Here is an 18,886-nt window from a genome sequence, read left to right as displayed (position 1 = left end):
GCATCAGCCACATGGGAGCAACAGGGCAGCTCAGGGTGCGGCCCAAGGGCCAGCAGCACCCACCGCAAGCTTCCAAGGACAGCAGACACAGCACAGGGATGCAAGCGCAGCTCCTGCTGCTCAGCTCCACCATCCCATGCTGCTCACAGGGCTCCTGGGGTGGCAGTCGCTGCAGCTGAGTACCTGCAACTCCATGCAGCACAGGTGTCCATGTGTGCCCCCATACCTACAGTGACCCCAGCCCTCAGACACAGAGCCACACAGGAAATGGTAACAAAATAATTTTATTCTGCTTTATCAAAAGAACTTAACACTGTGCATGTAAACTCGAAGGATGTATCGTGTTTCCGTAAAGAAGATGCCGATCCTTTCATCACAGGAGGACACAGGTGTTTTGAACAGAGAGAAAAACCAGTTCAAACCCATATTCCCAGTTGCACTCATGTTCCTGCTCCACAGCTCCCAGCTCAGAGAGAAGCAAAGCCCGCGCAGGGGTGTTAAAGCCACGGTGATTCCCCACCTCTTGCACACTCTACCCAGGCTTCTGAAACAGTGGCTGGGGAAGCAGAGAGGGATGGAGGTGGCCTTTGCAGAAGGCACTGCGCATCACACACACACTGCAGGACTTCAAGCCACATGGGTAGGAGCTGGCTGATGCATACTGAACCAGAACACGATGACATTTAATCGGTGACAAACACCTGGATGGACGCAGGGAGGCCCAGCAAAGCTCAGATCTAAAAGGAAACAGCCCTTCTTGCTCTGACCTAGAAGGCTTTCCTGCTCCCTGCACGAACATCTCGCTCTGATCACAGCAGGAGAGCCAGGAGCTGCTTCGTTATTGCTTCTAGTGGTCCTCCCTTGCACCCTAACTTCTTGTCATCTCCAAGCCGGCAGAACCTACCCTGTCCACTCTGCTTGATTCCCCAAGGTTTGACGCCAGCACTGGGTAATGCCCAACCCCAGTTAAGTACCACACAGAGACAATGCTCTATGTTCCCTCCAGGAGTGCTTCTGCCCTAAAAAGCCTGTCTTAGTCTCAGAATTCAACCAAAGTGGCTGCTGAGAAGAGGCTGTGTTTCTCCTGTAAAGTGCATGCTGCAAGCCAGCAACATCAAGGAGGTGGAGGGTCAAAGAGATATGACTTCCCCTTCCCACAGGAGAAAGAGGACCTTTCCAGTCAAACAGTACCTCTAGGAGACATTTCCAACACAACAGCTACAAAATACACTGCTGTCCCCTCTGCCCCAGTACTCTTTCCCCAGAGAGGTGACTGCAGGGTCTACTGGGGCTAATGCTGTGTCTGCCCACTGTTCTCCTGCACCAGCCACAGGCTTCAGCTCTGCCCTCCCTGCTGGCCAAGCTGCCTTCCGACACAACACACAGACCTCCTTCCTGCTCCTCTGCCCACGAATGTCCTTCAAAGACAGTTCTGGGCCAGCAGGGCACCATTTGCCCAACCCTTCATCAAAGGAAAACATGAGTTCCTCCCCACAAGTGGTGATAGCAGTACCCTTCTTCTCATCCTTGGGGCACGAGGAAGCACGCTCAACCACTACCTCCCTGGAAGCTGGGATTGGTGCCCACCACCTTTAGCTGGCCTCTCACTGGGGCAGGGTGCCAATCTCCAAATCCTGCCATGGCTGGATTTTAAGAGGAGACAGTACCTTGGAGGAGAAAGCCAACTCGGCCTTGGGAGTCTGCAGACAGATGGAGGAAAGAAAGACCTCCTAGAACTGCTGCAAAGTCCCCCAGTCAAGCATTATCCAGCGGCAGCAGGAGGAAGGGCTTCCCTGCACTGCCCCAGAGATGGAGGAGAGGCAGCCAGGGCAGGAGCTGAGACCAGCGTAAGGCACAGTACATTGTCAAATTTCCTTGAGGAGAGACTCTGCCACTCTCCAAGTCAAGCCACACAAGATAAGAAAACAGCTGCTGGCCAACTGCCAGCATCTGGCATATCATCACCAACTGCCCCCCTGCTGAACTGCACCAGGGCCGAGTGCTGCGCGTGGGGATAGGAAAGCAGGATGAACTTACAGAGGAGATGTCCCAAGCTGGTGGAGCAGAGGCAGACTCTGAACATACGGTGGGCTCGGAGGCAGGCAATGCTGTGGTGCCACCAGCTGGCGAATAGTGTTCCAGCTCAAGATCACACCCAGTTGCTTCTCCAGCTACTGTCTTCTGGGGATTGTTGCAGAACAGAAGAAACAGGTCCTAGAAACAACGTCCCCGCAGGCAAAGGGGAGGACAGAGGAAAGCAGATTGTCCCAGCAGATTTCCGCCCAGAGGACAACTTTCTCACACCCTGCAGCGGCACATAAGGAGCAGAGTTGGGATATATTATAGGGCACATCGGAAGAAAGATCATCCTGCCAGCACCACTCAAGAGTCAAAAGCTCTGCGATGCACGAAAGCCTGGCCAGTGATAAGAGGACCCAACGACAGACTCCCCATGACAACTGTTCAAGGACACACGAGGCAGGTCCCACTTCTTTTTGGAGCAGTGGATTTTGCACTGGGGAGCAGCGCTGTCTCAATCACTTTGCAGCTGAGGTGTCAAACATCTGATCTGCTGTAGAGGAGGTCCCTTCACTCTTCTCTTCCCCTTCGCTTTGTCAGCAAGGCAGAGCAGTGGAAATTCAGCCCTCTTTCCCGGTGAAAAGACCTACAGGGTGGCTGGGGTCTGAGCAAACATTTCCCAGCTCCGCTTCCAACTTGTTGCTTGGATGGAGGTGCTCCATGCACTCTGAAATCTGGTTGAGGCTGCAAGGTAAGACCCAGCCACCCAGCTGAAACATACTTGTCAGTCACGGGCAGCCATCGTAAGGCTCTTGCTTGGAGAGGGGGAATTACAGAAACATGTTAGAGATTGCTTGCTCCAAGTCATTACATACTGCCACTGCCCACAGGAAAGAAGATTATGGCTATGCAGATCCTATTCAAGCAACCTTTCCCTCACCAAACCACTCCTGGCCAGGCCTTGCCCCTGAGCAGGAAAATGCAGCCTCCACTGGCCAAGGAGAAATCACTCCACCAGAGTCCTTGAGGAGAGTTAGACAGCGCTGTCAGAAACCTGCCCCAAAAACCCACAAAGGGAAGCTTCATTGACAGAGGATGAAGGAAGTCTCTTCACTCAGCCTCAGTGAGGAGTGCTGGGGAATGACCAGTCTGCAGCAACACAGCACTCAAAGTCACATCTTCTACCTCCAGAGTAATGCTTGCTAAATAATTGGACCTACCGCAGAAGGCTTTCCTGGTGTCCATCTTTAATATTCCAGTATGGATATGTTAGTACAGGATTATCCCTTGTTTGGAAGCACCAATTTAACAGGGGAAGGAACGAAGAGGCAAAGCACTTGCAACACGTTGCTAGCAGAAAAATTGACCCAACTGCCACCTATACACAACATGTCCACGCGTGTGCTGCAAGTGCCACACCAGCACAGGGCAACATCCCCGTTTGCAGCTGGGATGGCTGTTGAGCTATACTGGCTATTGTTCTGCCTTTGTCAGCCAGTGCTTTCCTTTGCTCTGATCTGGCTTTCTCCAGAGGTCTCTGAGGTCTCCTGTGAATGAAGGCTAGTTTCTTGGGCAGTCCTCAGATTGGCTTGCTGGAAGGCACAGGAATCCAGAAAGACACTGGGGATGCGGTCGCCAAAATACAGCTTGCTGTTTGCAGCTATCGCTTGATATTTCATTAGTTCCAGATACTCAGGAGTAAGTTTCAGCTACAAAAAGAGAAACCAGAGACTGTAAGAGACATCCTTCTGGGCTGTGCATCATTAGATTTCATTTTAGGCAGCTGCATCCTGGGAGGTGGGCTGTTAACTCAAGTGTTTTTCCAGTGCTGCCCACCTGAACTTAATCTCCTCCACAGTGGGAAAGAGTAAACAAGTCCTCTTCTGATCAGTTTTCAAGTGCTCACCTTGTTGGAATCAGCCAGCTTCTGAGCAGTGTAGTACTCGGCATCAGCTTTTGCTTTCTCTCTTGCTAGGAACGCAGCATCTAACACAGCAACAGAAGACGGACAGGAAAAGAAGCATTAGCAAGCAAATGGCCCCATTGAGCACCTGAGCCTTTGTCCCATTGGGACCAGCTGGCCCAGCCATGCCACTGCCCCAGCCTGGCTGGTCATGTATTTGTACTGTAGCCTTCTCAGAGAGGTCCCTGCAAAGGGAAGGAATGACCCCAGCGTGTAACTTTGCACTATTGCACCCTTTTATTTGCTATCTTTGCAGGATGGCGATGCCTATGAGCCCAGTTCCAAGGTTCCTCTACCTTACACCACCCTTAGCTGGCAGAGGAGTCAAGCAACGTGGTTACCTTCAATCTCAGAAATTCGCTTCTCTGTTTTCTTCTCCATAATCTTTTGTTGATACTGAATCCTGGCCACTTGAGCAGCCTTCTCTGCCTCTGCAATCACAACAGGTTCAACTCAGACATTTGCTTCTCAAGGGCTGAGCATCAGCACCCTAATCCCAGCACCAGGTCACAGAATCTGCCACACAAGTAGTTTGCTTTCTGCTGCCTCCTTTTCTGCTCAGATCCTACGGTGCCAGTTTGTACAAAACTCTAAGCAATGCAGTCACAGGAAGAAAGCACAGGGCTGGTCTTCCTAAAGTTGCACTGGCTAACACCTGTTTTACAAGAGAGCATCCCCGTGGTGCAGGGACATTTAGCTTCAAGCCCAAGCAGTTTTTCTGGGAGAGCTGTTACCTCTTGGCCTCCTGTAGCAGGAGCCCCACTGCAGGACACAGGTGTTCATTGCTCTGCTGCTACGGGGAGGGAGGTGGGATGTAGATACAGCAGCATAAACACCCGTGTTTTCTAAATGATTAGCGAGCAGCCTGGCCTCGCCTCTTCCAGGAAGCGATCAGCATGCAAGACAACATCCCACCCCAGCTTACTGAGGGATGGGGGAATGAAAATTCAGTCTGGCCCTGTCCACCTGTATTTCCAGCCGGTGACATACCAATAAGTGCTTTCTTCCGGTCTGTCTCTGCCTCCTTCTCTACTACCTTCTGCTTCTGGGCTGCAATCAGCAGCTTGGTCTTCTCAGCTTCCCTGCAGGGTGAGAAATATTGTCACAGGGAAATAGAGCTGGGGAGCAGCTCTGCAAACCAAGGCATGAGAGGTCAGGGGGACGAGAAGCCGACCAGTTGCCAGCATCGTGTCCTTACACCCACGAGGACTACTTCTGTCTTAAGCTGTACGAGTGTGTGTGTAGCAGGCAGGACAAAAGAAGGGATTATTCTCCCTCTCTCTTGAACACTGGTGAGGCCATATTTGGATGCTAGATACATACAGTCTGAGGCCCTCAGGACGAGGAGTGAGCCCAGTGCAGATGTGGGGTGGAGGCCAGGACATGCAACGAGAGGTTGAGGAAGCTGTGCTTGCTCAGCTGGAGATGAGGGAGTGAAGGGGAACCCAACGGCACCCAACCCTGCCCAAAGGGGTCCCATAGACACCAGGGCCACACTCTGCTTGGAGGGGCAGAGCAAGAGCCCCAGAGGCACCAGCTGCAGCACAGGAAACTCTGGCCAGCCACGAGGAAAGAGCCCATGCCCCATGTGAGCAGCACATCTCTGGGATGGGGCACCAGGTGGTGGGGATCCCCATCCCCAGGGATGCCCTGAAGTGCCCAGACACAGCCTCCAGTGACCTGTGGCAGCTGCAGCACTGGCCCTGCTTCAGGAAAGGGCTTGGACAGGAGATTTCCGCAGGTACGTATCAGAATAAAACCTGTCTGTAATCTGAGTTTGATGGAGGGGAGCTTATGAGTGAGATATCAAAACCTCTGAGCCCTCAATCCAGTTTGACTCTTCTACAGGTTCTCTATAGCACATCAATGTCCCCTCTAAATGAAGGAGTAGGAACACAACTGTCTTTGTGAAAGGCTGAACGGCCTATAGAAATGGAGAAACAGAAGGCAATAGTGCGCCTAGCCAAGCACACGCTGACTAGAACTGACCTCTCACCTTCTGAGCACCAACTAAGAGCTTTCTAATATCATTATGCCTGTGCCGGACCCTCAAAACCAAACCATATGATTTTATGTACAGCTACTCACATTAGTTCAAAATTTCTTCGGATGGCTTCTGGGATTTTGGGTTTTGTGACACGCACAGCCTATGAAAAACAAAAAAAAGTGCATTTTAAATTAAACATTTTCTCTCTGCATAACCAGCTATAGTGCTCTGGCCATCTCCACCTCGATCCAAGATGACATACAAGGGTTCCCAATCCTCCAGTACAACACAGCTGAGCACAGCCACTCTCAGAGAGGTGCCTTATACTTGTATGTCCTGTTTTTGCTCCGTTTATGGCACCTAAGTAATCATCTAAGGCTTGTGGAGCAGACAAAGAAGTCCACTACCTTTGTTTGAAGCAGCTTAGTTCTCCACCCTAAAGACTCTCCAAACATCACTAGACAACACTTCCAAAAGTGCTTCTCAAGAAGGGGGCTCACAAACCCCATGAAATTAAACTGCAGGAGCGAGACTTGCAAAACAGAGGCAGGGCTACAAGTTTATGACTAGATGCTCCAGGAGAAAAGCTTGCAAAAGCAGCTACAGAACAAGAGACATAGTGGTGGCAGCTGTTGTTTGCAACTGCAGATCATCAAGAGTGACGTGCACAGCCATGCTGACACTACAACTCAGGTACTGCCAGCTTCTTCCTTACATCCAACCTAAACATACACTCTTTCAGTTTAAAACCACTGTCCCTTGTCCTGTCACTACAAGCCTTGGAAAAGTTTTTCTCCACTTTTCTAGACGGTCTCTTTATATATGTAACATCTCCTTGGAGACTTCTCCAGGCTGAACTGCAACTCTGCTGCTTCTCTGAACAAGCAAGGAAGCAGATTCTTGAGATATTAGGCCTTTGGTAAAATAATTTTTCTAAGCTCATACCAGGAGCAAAGCCTTTTCGAGTCCCTAGAAAATTACCTCATGTAAAATCCCATCTCACTAGCCACTCTAGGGTGCAGTGGGGATATTCTTTTTACCTCCATAATATCTCCTGCACCAAAACAAATACTGGTTTCCAGAAGTCTGTTTTTTTTCAAAACGAGCAAAGATTCTTTTGTAATCGGGAAAGCCATGCGTTCTTTGAAAATCTCCACTAGCTGCCTCTTTTTCAAGTCAATGGCTCAATCTATTTAGTGGAGTCTACTGAAATCTAATAGATGGAAACACTACTGCGTGCTGTCAGCATTGTTAATAATCAAATACTAAGGCATTGGGACATGCTGAGACTTAACTGGCTGACCAACAGCCAGGCAAAAAAAGCATAAAGCAATCAAGAGACAAGCTGACTATATGACAGCATCTTTTCTCTGCAGCCATAAAGCCTGCCCCACCCTGAGTTGCACTGGCAAAAGCTCAGCAGAAGGCTGAAGGCAATTTTTGTGCCTCTCCATTTGGCACTGAGGAGGCTGCATCCGGATACAGCATCCAGTGTGGAGAACACAGCGTAGGAGATACCTACAAATGAGAGGGTGCAGTTGAAAGCCACTGAGATGGCAGTATAAACATCTGAGAAAATGGGAATAGGCCGATGGGACAGTACTTCTCTCCTAACAATTCTCCACCTTAAATACAGCATGACATTCACCTATTTCCAGTTATTAGGGACCTCCCTTGACCACTGACATCTTTCAAAGGTAAAAGAATGGCTTCACGATAGTGTGGGCCACCAACTCAACCACCTGGTTTCACAGTCTTCTGAGTCTATCTGCCCAGCTGACCTCTACTGTGAGTAACACTGCAGCTCTACAGATTCTGCTGCTAGGCTAAACAGGGAGGCCTGAGGGCAGACCTTGCCAGAAAGAAGTCACAGGTGTTGAGTTCTTTAGCCTTTTCTATGTCCTTGGTCACTATGTCCCTGCTCCACAGCTTCCCTGGCCTTCCTTTTGCTGTGGCTGCACCTCGAAAACTCTCTGTGTTGCTCTACGCAGCCATCATCAGGTCCAAGTCTAGTTGGGCTAGCTCCTAACTCTGTACCTGTGCTCTTCAATTCAGCTGGCTTTACTCCTCCTAGATCACCTATCCCTACTCCACCTTTTGTGAGTTTCCTTTTGCTTTCCAGCTCAGTCAGGAGCTCCTCATTCATCTACGCTGGGGCTCCTGTCTCATTCGCTCGACTTTCCACACTTTGAGGTGTCCTTGGCAATCAAGCAGGGCCTCGTGGCCTCCTTTTCTGGCAGTCTCCCACAGGATCCTGCAAAGCACATCTCACATGAACTGAGTTCTGTCATCCTCAACCTGAGGCTCACAATTCTCCTGTCCACCTCACTCCTCTGAGAACCTTAAACTCACCACTACACAGATGCTACACTTCACAGTGCTACCAGACTTCACCTCTCAACCAGTTCCTCCTAGTTTCTAGGAGGTCCAACAAAGTGTGTCCCCCAGTGAGCTTTCCTCACCAGTGTCAAAACCTGTCTTCAACGCCCTTCAGAAACATCCAGCATGGCTTGCACCCAGTCCTATTGCCTTTCCAGCAGAAATTGAGATGGTCAGAGATCCCCATGAGTACTAGGGTCTGACAAACCTCAACTCACGGCTCAATTGTTTCACATTATGTGGAAAATGGAAGCAAGAAACCTTACCGATCTAGTGAAAAGCGAGCAAACTAGATGTGGAAATCAAATCATCCTTCTTATGGAATGAACCTACCTGGATAGTGAGACCTGGTGCCATGACATTGAGATCTTTCTGCAGGGCCAACTTCAGATTTTCATCTATCTGATCTGTGTTTGAAAGACAAGAGAGACCACTTAGCTTATCATCTTTTCTCCTATAACTTGTAAGGCAGACAGTCAACCAGCCTTGAAGAGCAAGTATTTCTATGGTGCAAGATAAAGATGCTTTTTGAGATTATTCAGCACGTTGTTTCCCACCTTATACCCCCTGGAAAATGTTCCTGAAAGGAAAGCCACAAGCTAGCATCTCTAGAAAAGTTCAGCTATTGAATTCATAATATCTGAGCAAAGGGCAGACGGCTTCCAATGTCACAACAAGAAGAAGCACCCAGAGCCTGCGGTACAAATCTATCCCTTCCTAGATGGAGCCACAGCAACCCTGCTGCCAGCAGCAAGCTCTGCCTTAAGTCCCCAGTGGCCTGCAGGATCTCATACCTGCTACTGAAAAAAAAGCATTTTGTCACTTTTGAGCTCTAGGAAGATCCTTCCACAGAAACAGCCAATTAGGAATGGACTAAGCTGCTCGTACTACTCCCCTCTGACTACAGATACATGGCAAGTCTGACAACAGTGTTCAAAGATTTATAGTCTCTTAATACTAAAATTCTGACAACCTTTTATCTCTCATAATCCCATTTTTTCCCCTGCTTTGCCACTCAAGATAGAACGTGATGCTGTTATCAGGGCACAGGTAAGTGCCAAGCAGCAAACATTAAATTTGATTATTCCTGAATCACTGTTAACCCCTGGTGAAAGAAAAAAAGAGAGCACTGCAATGAGCTGAGCGCATGTCCTTTCCAGCTCTCACTTGCTAAAAAATAGCTAAAAGGAAGTTTTTAGAGTAAAAAAAGTAAATTCAGCAACAGGACAGAGGCCTACAAATAGAAGGAGACAAGACAGAACCATCATCATAGTAAAGGCAATGAGCACAACTGCATGCACAACAGCAAAGAGGCTACTTTGTCCAGAATTCAGGCCTAAGTGGAAAAAGGACTGAAATCAAAATCCCACAAGCAGATATAGAAAGACAAAGACATCTGAACCATTAAAGAATAAAGTTACATGGGAAGTGGCATGTGGATATATAAGGAGCTGGATTCTAGGCTGCAACTCCAGCACAGTGGCTGTTTGCTCACTGGAGCCCGCTACATATTCCACAGTAGAAGAGGGGATTACACAGCCCTGAGTGGCTGCATCCAACCAACATCCACTCACCAAACAGCTCAATGTATACTTCCTGCAGGGTATGGGCACTGCAGAACTGATTCAGCTCATGATGAATTTTGTTGAAGATCAAGGTCTTATCGTAGTCTGCGGTGTAGTTTCTCACAATATCGTACACTGAGGAAGTAAGAGAATTAATACAGGTCACCACTGAGATTTACTGCTTTCTGCAACGCCACCATCACAAATCAAAAGCTCAGAGCATTAGGAAAGCAGTGCAGCACTGCGACAGGTGGGTGAGGGATCTTCATCCTTGGGAGTTTTCAACCCTGGCTGGACAAAGCCACAGCTGCCCTGCCCAGCTGTTAGTGAGAAGCCTGCTGTGAGCAGGAGGGAGGTCAGAGGAGAAACCTGCAGAAGTCCCCTCCAACAGTGTTACTGGGATTATTCGACTTCCAAGAGCAGAGTAATTACAGCAAGATATACCGCACAGTCCTGTTTTATGATCTCCATAACCAAATGAAACAGGGAAGTCTGTCCAGGACCCACACGTGTAGGAACTGATACTACTACAAAGTGAAAACAAGTATCACTCCCCACAATTATAACACAAATTCACCCTTCAACACCTCAGTAACGCTAGCGTTCTGCATTAAGCTATGCCACCAAAAAAAAAACCAAAAAGCTGTTTGGATCTTTGGTTTGGCAGCTTGTGAAATAAGAAGGTAAGAGGATGCTAAGTGGGCTTTGCCTTTGTAATTTTCCCAGGAGCTGAGCTGGCAAGCACCCGGAAGCTTCGTTCTGCGTATTCAGCTTCACAGGTGGTCTCCCCTTCAGCAGCAAGAAAGAGAACTGTTTGAGCACTGATTACATTTCTAAATGTGCAGGGGAACCAGAAACCTAGAATTTATTTTCATCTTTGCAAATCTATGGCTCTATATGGCAAATCTATGCATGAAACTAAGTGCTACGATACTGGGAACCATAAGAATAACAATACACAGAAAATGGATGTCTTGTAAACCAAAACAATGCTGCCACAGGATGAGTGAAGACAGTCACAGCGCTGCTTGTTGAAACAGTAGGAGAAATACCTGCATATGGTGCCAATTTATTCACAACCTCTATTCGGTCAATGTAGATCATAACACCACCACTGCAAGTGAAAAAGAGAATTCAGAAATTATTACTGCAGCTGTTAACAGTGGTTCGTATTTAAAGCAAAGTCATCTTTTCCCCCTCTTTTCCTATATTCTACTAAATTTACCCGGAACAATTCTGACTTTGTGAGCGTTTCGCAATTTGATGGCAGCAAACCCCAGCTTTGTACAGACTGGTCTCTCTCTCCGCATAAATCAAAAGCATGTTCCAGCAAGATCGCAAAGCACTTTGGCTTCGCTTTGTTATGTCCCATCTAGCTAGCAAAAGGAAAATGTTTTTGAGCAGGAATGTAGTTCCAACTATCACAAAGGGGGAGTCCAGCACAACGAAGGGAAGGCAGCAAAGACAGCAGACAACACCTGCCAGCAGCAGAGCAGATACAAACTGCACCTCTTCTATGCAGCAAATACATTTTAAATAGAAAAGCCCTCAGTTTAAGTTCATGCCTTTAGTAACAACAGCAGGAACTTGTCAAGGCCGTTGTTAGAAAGCACGCAGCAGCCTTTAATTCCCGTTCCCTGCATCAATGTCATGTGGCAAATGGCTCTCTAGTAACACTGCAACCGTGCACATGCGCCTGGGCACGTGCACTGTCAAGAAACTCCAAACACTTCATCAGAAGCAGCTTGCAGGCAGCCCTCTCCCCAAAAGATCCTGTGCCGTTGGACCAGCAGAGAAAAGAGGGAATCAGAGGTAGGGCTTGATCCTAGCCTCTGCTCTTACTGAAGTGGCTTTCAGCAGGTCATGCCCACCCCTGGGTACCTGGGACACCAGGGAAATGCACAAACTCTACATTGAAGGAAAAAAAACTTGATTTTCAACAGCTTGTAAGTCTCTCAATAATGTCTTTGTAAAGCATGATACTCTTGCGATTTTGTCCTTAGGGCAAACACAAATCACAAACAAGGAGCTTTAGCAGAGACTGTTTGGAGACAGTTGATCCCCAGAAGACCTCACACATTCCAAACTTAGTTTCTGTGGAGTTTTAACTTAAACATCTCCCCCAAGACAAAGTTGGTTTCTTACTCATCACCTCAACTTGCCCATGTCTGTGTTCTTTTAGAAAGGGTCTCCCAGGCCCAGCCTGCATTCATTCTGCAAACTCATCTGCCTCATGGCAAGCTACAAACAAAAAATGTGATGGACTGAACTTGTCTGCTAGAAAAGACAAGCCAGTAGAAAAATATCTGTGGCTAAAGAGAGACTTATTTCCTGGTGATATACTACTAAGAGTACCAACCTCTTTCACGCAAGACTTCTCTTTAAGCTATGGTCATCCCTGCTGTCTCTCTCTTAAGAGCCATTACTATTATTTTTAAACAAGACAGGCTTATGTGAGACTGCACAAGTAGCTACAACGGCATGGTATACATGTTTTTTTCTCCACCTCATCTGTTCTGCACCCCATTCCACCACATCCAAAAAAATGACTATTTATCATTGCAGGTGACATCCAAGAGCAGTTCTCATGGCCTTCTGAACATGCTTTCATCTTCTCAATTTGTTCCAGTCACCTTATGACATCTCCACCAGGACAGGGAAGTCCAGCTACCACCTTGTGGTATTTTCTAGATATGCTGGTGAGGAAACAAAGCTGGTGAAGAACCAAAAGTGTGGGCTTTTTCTACCAGAATCTCTTCCACCATACATCTGTACATCGGGGTCCTTTTAACACTTCGATTTTATGGGGATGTTAGAAGGAAATAGAGAGCATCTATTTATTGTTTTCTGATGCTCTCTAGAGAGCATCTAGAGAGCATCAGAAAACAATCTGCCTCCTACACAGGCCTCATCCACAGCTCCTCATCACCTCACATGCAAAAAAGGTCCAGAAGGTATTAATAAACATCCTGGGGTGCAGTAGATACTGTCCTCGGCAGTTTTGGGGCAGTAGCTCTGGCAGAGCATCTTGCACCAATTAGCCACAATTCACACACCTTGCTGACCTGGAACTGTGCAAACTCTCTCTTCATCCACAGCTGCTTTACTTGCCCTTTGGCACCTATGGCTTAAACAGTAGCTCCGACAGTGCTTTTTGTATTTTGAGAAGCCACTACCAGTCTCAAAACATTCATTCGCCAAGGCCTGCTTCTTGCCAAGGCAAGGGGACTCCCACAGGGTGACTTCCAGTGTTTGCAACTCTCTGCTGCCATTCCTGCAGCCTTTCTCACATCAGCATTTGCAGCTGGGAAGGGCGGCTCACCCTCCCAAGGTCTTCACCACAGAGCTGGGTATGGTCACGGAGAGCAGCACCAAGCTGAGCAAGCTCTTTGGTTTAGGAGACAGGAACAAGAGTAACTTGAGAGGAAGCCCAACACTATGTGCTCCTAGGAGAGGTTTAAACATAATTAGGCAGCAGTACTGCCTAACTTTACAGGACATGTTGAAAGTGTACAGGAATTTCTATAGGAGACTATTGTAGACGAGCAGACACTTCAGCAGACCTTAGAAAGCCTCACACGTTTCAGAATTTTAGCTTAAGACCAGGAGAAGCCAAGGGAAAAACTGAAGGACATTGCCATATAAACTGTAAAATAAGGCAAAGATTTAACGCTTATTGTTAGAGCTGACCACAAACAAGCCCAGACCAGGTCAGGCAATCAGTGCATGTGAAAACTGGGATTAAAGGTCAGCTCTGCCCTGTCTAGGGATACAGGAATTAATGCAATACATCTACTTGCAGTATTCATGACACATTTTTCCATGTGACGAGCTAACAAACAGTGATCTGTCCCAGAATCTGTCCTCCTTCGCTGCTCCGTTTGTGTTTGGCAGGAGCCAAACATCTGCAGCATGAACACAAGATGACTCTTGCACCTTTGCAGCTCAACACTTAATGCTTGAGCAATATTACTCCTTAGCGTCCTGGCTGTTTACTGGCACTGTAAAAATCTGAACATTATTTGGCACATTTTTTTTTCCAGTTAACTTTACAAGAAAAATGATACTTACATAATTCTCTCATGCAATATTTGCACTACACCATTATTTCAACCCCTTTACTGTATTCCACAGTTAATACACTCCTGAGTATTCGCTACTAACTCTGTTGTTTGGAATACTTCGCTCTTCTAAAACTAGTTTATTGAACTGACTTTCCATCGGTTCTTGGAGACCAGCAGACCTGCTGTGAGGAAACTGCTGAACTTTGCAAGGAACTGTGCACACATTTTCTTGTTGGGGAAAGTCAAAAGTTTCAGACCCCAGAGGCAATTCACAGCTTAGAGTACAGACATGTTCTACGCGCTGTAATGAAATGGTTTTCAACTCTGGGGTGACAGTTGTTTCATGAAAGAGAATGATCTGGTGCCGAAGTATTTTAAAATCTGCACTTAATGCTGTCAAGCATGAACATGACAGGTAAGGCAGAAACTGGGGATTGGACGCCCACACAGTCATTTAGGAGCTTCCTAACATAGATGCAGATATAGGGAACAGGAATATGAATATGGTGAAAGAGAAACCCAGCCTTTAAAATCTGGTGGTTCAATATACAATCACAGAAATTTACACTACCTATTCTTGTAATGAACTTTGAAACAGGATAGTGAAACTTCAGATTTGATCCATTTGTTCTCTATAAGCTCATATTTTATTATGGAAATGCGCATTCAAAGCTTTGGCGTGAAGCAGCTGCAGACTTGATTCCGAATGCAGCAACTTTAAATGCTCCTGCAGCAACACCTTAAAAATGGACAGAGTTACTGGGACCTTTGGTCTGAAGTGTATTCAATTATTAACCAAGAACCGCTTGGTGTTTTAAAGTATGTTTATTACCTTTAACTTCATAATCACCTGTATGCAGGACTGAATCTGCGGTGCTGAAATGTAACAGTAACTTAATGAACTACCTATACAGAATTAAAGAGACTATTTAACTCCTAAATCACAGAAGCACAGAATGGTCAACGCTGGCACAGACCTCTTGATGCCACCCTGTCCAACCTCTCTGAGCGAGCAGGGTCAAGGCAGCACTGTTTAATTTTGACTGTGTTAGCATGGCTAATGCGGTTCAGCTTCAGTGGAAAGCTTTGCCTGGTCTGTTGAGAAGGCTCAGAGAACAGCAGGACACCATCCCTCGCCCAGAGATGTGATGCTGTTCTACAACGTCCAGCAGATAAAGTATGACTCCTATTTATGCTACTTAGGAGCTAAAAGGTGCCATAAAACACATCACCAGAAGTCTGCATTGATGACTTCTTTTTGAACTGTGCCATTTAAAAGATAGGGATATAGAACATAATGAGTCTCTCTCCACCTCCTTCCTGCAATTACTTTTTCCTTGACTTGAAGATCCTTTACCTGACCACAAAGCCCTGGCTGCAATGCTGGACACTAGCATTACTTACAGACATTCCTGAAAGAGGTCTGAATCTTAAAACAAAAACCAGCCAGGTCCGGTAAGAATTTCATGTTAATATTTAAGCCCCAGCAGTGCCCAAGGCTATAGGAATAATTCCAAGAACTCATTTCAGTAACAGTTAACCCAGATCAAAATTGACTCTGCTGTATTAAAGGTGCCACTAATGATGAACTTTTACTTCCAACATGATCATAGGTGATAGGACAAGAGGGAATGGCCTTATGCTGCATCAGGGGAAGTTTAGATTGGACATTAGGAAAAATTTCTTCACTGAAAGGGTGAAGCACCGGCAGAGGCTGACCAGGGATGTGGTTGAGTCCCCATCCCTGGAGGTGTTTTAAAGATGGGTAGATGAAGTGCTTAGGGATATAATTTAGTAGTGGACAGGTATGGTTGGACTCCATGATCTCAAAGGTCTTTTGTCTTTTTCAATGTAATGATTTTATGGTTCTATTATTCTGTGATCATTCAAGTCACACTGACTTTTTTTTTTTTTAAACAAAAATATTGTTGTTTACCCTGAAGCTAAAAGACAAGAAAAATCACCAGTTCTGGTTTTTATCCTGAAAACTGTCATTTTAAGTTGTGAATGGACCAGCACAACAGGATCTGCTACCCAACTCACCCAGCCCTCTCCTTCTGTTACTGCTCTGTTTGTTAAAACTTTACAGATCTGTGCTGACAAAACGATCCATTTAATTATGATGCAGGCAGGTGTCACCAGCACACAGGATTCTTCTTCATTCTTTCTCGCACTTCTTTATGTTAGGTGAAATGTCAACTCCAAAAATCCCCAAACAATTCCAGGAGACTCATTTTCTTGAGCTGTTTTTGAAATGAACCATCTCTCACCAGCAGGATTCCCATTCACCATTTACTTTTGCCCACTGCCCTGGTCAACACTTGTATTAGCCACAAGATTCAGACTAGAAATACCACAAAGCAGAGGGCAGACCAAAGCATAAGCAATGGGCTATCAGAGTAACAGAGGGAAAAAAACAGGAAAAAAAAGGCAGTATCCCTCTAACTGCAAATATCCTCTGAACATCAATTCCAGTGAAAACAAGAGCACTCCCATTCCTCCTGCTCTATTATTTCCAACGGTGATGTACATGTGTATGTTTGAGACTAATTTTAGGGTACGTGCCTTTCCTTTACAGCCTCTGTGTCACTCTATGTAAATGATTAACTGCTAATTATGTGACAGAGTGCATCTGCTCATCATTAGAAGAAATACAAAGGAAATCCATACCTTGTTCCACAAGGCACATTTTTGACTTCATCAGTCTGCAACGTGGTCTGAAACAAATAGACAGTCAGTGCTCACGAAACCTCTTAATTCTCCAGGCAGATCATGCTGTGCCTAGACTCTCAACCATTACACATGAACACACAGCCAAAAATGCATTCTCTGCCTCTCTCCTGACTTCTGCAGGTGTAGGCAGAACACAGACTTCTTTTCAACTTTTGGGAGACAGAAAGGCAGCTGTGCTTACTTCCCTGCTGTCAGCTCCGCTGGCACTAAGGCTCTCCCAGGAAACAATTAGGGTCACAAACACAGTCTGTCCTCCCAGAGCGAGACATCGCCCATCCCAAGCAACACACGTGTGTGTTATGGAGATTCCACCGAAAGGACAAGTCCCGGCACACAGCTGTGTCTGGCACCAGATCCAAGGGCTTCCTAGGAGCTGCTGCTCTAACTATCACACCACCAAGCCCTTCTGCAAACACGAGCTGCCCAAAGCACCCCATGCAGCAATATCCCTACCAACATGCCCTCTCAATTACCCTCTTCCAAGATGAGGAGGTACTAACCTGCACGGATTTGAATGTGGTAATGAACGGGAGCATGATGTGGTAGCCTGGTCCACTCAGACTTGTTAACAAAGCACCACCCCTAGAGAGAGAGGAAGATGGTGAAAAGGCTCAAGCAACTGGAAAACACAGTGCTGGCTTTGAGAGCGAGCAAGTACATTCAAACTGCCAGCGCCACAGCTGTGATAGTGCAAATTCCACAACTCAGCTGCACCAGCTTCTCCACCAGTTCCCCTACAAAAGGGCCAATTGCGTACAATACTTGCCTGCTGCAGCTCACCCATTTGCTTCGGTCCTGTCAGCAATTAAGTTTTAGAGAAGGCAGACACCACTAAATTCTTTCAGCACTGCAACATTGCAGAGAGCTTCAAGAACACAGATTTTCCTCTCTCAACATTTCACTGGTAACCATGGAAAAATCCAGTAGTTGATGCCATGCTGCCAGTTTGGACTTGCACAAGGCATTTAGCACAGTCTCATACCCAAAGCACAAAGAAAATCTGCAGCAGTTTCTTGTGGGGGTTGACAGGTGGCTAAGGCAGGAGACAGAAGGGAGCTCTAGGCAACTGATCTTTGTAGAACAGTGTGATTTCCTGCAGCATCACACAAGGACCCGGGCTGTTCAACACGCTTGTAATTAAAGGAAAGGGCAGTGCAAAGAAAACTAGCCCATGATAGTGAGGCTGAACAGTAGAAAACACAGGCACTACATAAAGAGCAAAATATACAGAAAGGCTGAATTTCTCTGTTCCTTTATTTAAATTTGAAGTAAAAGCCAGTGAAGAGGTGGCACTAAGTGACTACAGCCACACAACGAGCTGTTCTGAAGATGCTGCTCAGGGCAGCCAGGCGAAACTCAGCCCGAAGTCAGGCCTTTGTCGTTTCAGGTGTGGGAGGGCAGAACAACACAGCGTGCCCACCTGGGGGCAAAACCCGCGGGTAAAGAGATGCGCACACCATCCCTCGGACAGGACCTGGGCCCGGGGGCAAAGCCCGGCTGCCGACGCGCGGCAGGGGAGGCTGCAGAGCCCGCGGGCAAGACCCGTACCTGTAGTACACGGCCAGGTGCCCCTCCTCGACCTTGTGGATGGCGGAGTACAGCAAAAAGAGCAGGAGTCCGGCGGCGGCGGCGACTGCGGCTCCGGCCTGGGCCATGGCCATCCCGCCTCGGCCGCGGGCACGGCCCCGAGAGCCGGCGCACGGCCGCCCGGCTGCGGAGACGCGGCGAGGAGGGGCCGAGGCCGTGGGCGGCTCCCGGCCCTGCCGGGCCCCGGGCCGCTCCCCGGGCGGTGACGGCCCCGCCCCGCCGCCCCGAGGAGGAGCAGGCAACCGCTCTCCCCGCCCAGCGCGCCCCGATGACCCCACATCGCGCGACGGCCCCGGAGGCGCATCCCGATGACGTCACGACGCGCAACGGCGCGCGACGGAGCCCGCGAAGCCTCTGCGCAGCGTTTTATTGCAGGGAGGTCGGTTGGAGGCGCGGCGCGGGCCCGGCAGCTCCGCCACAGTCCCAGGCAACCGGCGGCTGATGAAGCCGCTCCCGCAGCGCATCCCAGCGGCGGCCGCCGAGCCCTCTCGGCGCTCTGCAGGCAGCAGCGGGCCGGGCTCCTCCGGCTACTTCAGCCAGTTCCAGTCCAAGCTCTGAAAGAAGCAGCGAGGAAATAAGTGAAGCGCAG

The 18,886-nt window shown here is 47.9% G+C and overlaps 2 protein-coding genes across 2 annotated transcripts in view; both read right to left on the bottom strand.

Moving 5' to 3' along the window:
• Positions 1 to 273: 273 nt before the first annotated feature.
• Positions 274 to 18,392, bottom strand: ERLIN1 (ER lipid raft associated 1). The gene is made up of 11 exons (XM_054072284.1): positions 18,259 to 18,392; positions 17,211 to 17,292; positions 16,648 to 16,694; positions 10,966 to 11,027; positions 9,923 to 10,048; positions 8,682 to 8,755; positions 6,071 to 6,129; positions 4,973 to 5,064; positions 4,324 to 4,413; positions 3,926 to 4,005; positions 274 to 3,728 (listed from the first exon to the last, which is right to left on the bottom strand). The coding sequence occupies exons 1-11, from the start codon at positions 18,369 to 18,371 to the stop codon at positions 3,510 to 3,512; spliced, it is 1,044 nt and encodes a 347-aa protein (XP_053928259.1). The 5' UTR covers positions 18,372 to 18,392; the 3' UTR covers positions 274 to 3,509.
• Positions 17,947 to 18,886, bottom strand: part of CHUK (component of inhibitor of nuclear factor kappa B kinase complex) — a 30,289-nt gene continuing 29,349 nt past the window's right edge. Inside the window, exon 21 of the mRNA XM_054072281.1 lies at positions 17,947 to 18,851. Within this exon, the coding sequence (XP_053928256.1) occupies positions 18,825 to 18,851 (27 nt within the window). The 3' untranslated portion in view covers positions 17,947 to 18,824. The remainder of the gene's footprint in view (positions 18,852 to 18,886) is intronic.

The sequence above is a fragment of the Cuculus canorus genome, chromosome 7 (assembly GCF_017976375.1).
Source record: "Cuculus canorus isolate bCucCan1 chromosome 7, bCucCan1.pri, whole genome shotgun sequence".
NCBI lineage: Eukaryota > Metazoa > Chordata > Aves > Cuculiformes > Cuculidae > Cuculus > Cuculus canorus.
The sequence above is the reverse complement of the archived record's forward strand: the minus strand, read 5'-3'. Positions and strand labels throughout refer to the sequence as shown.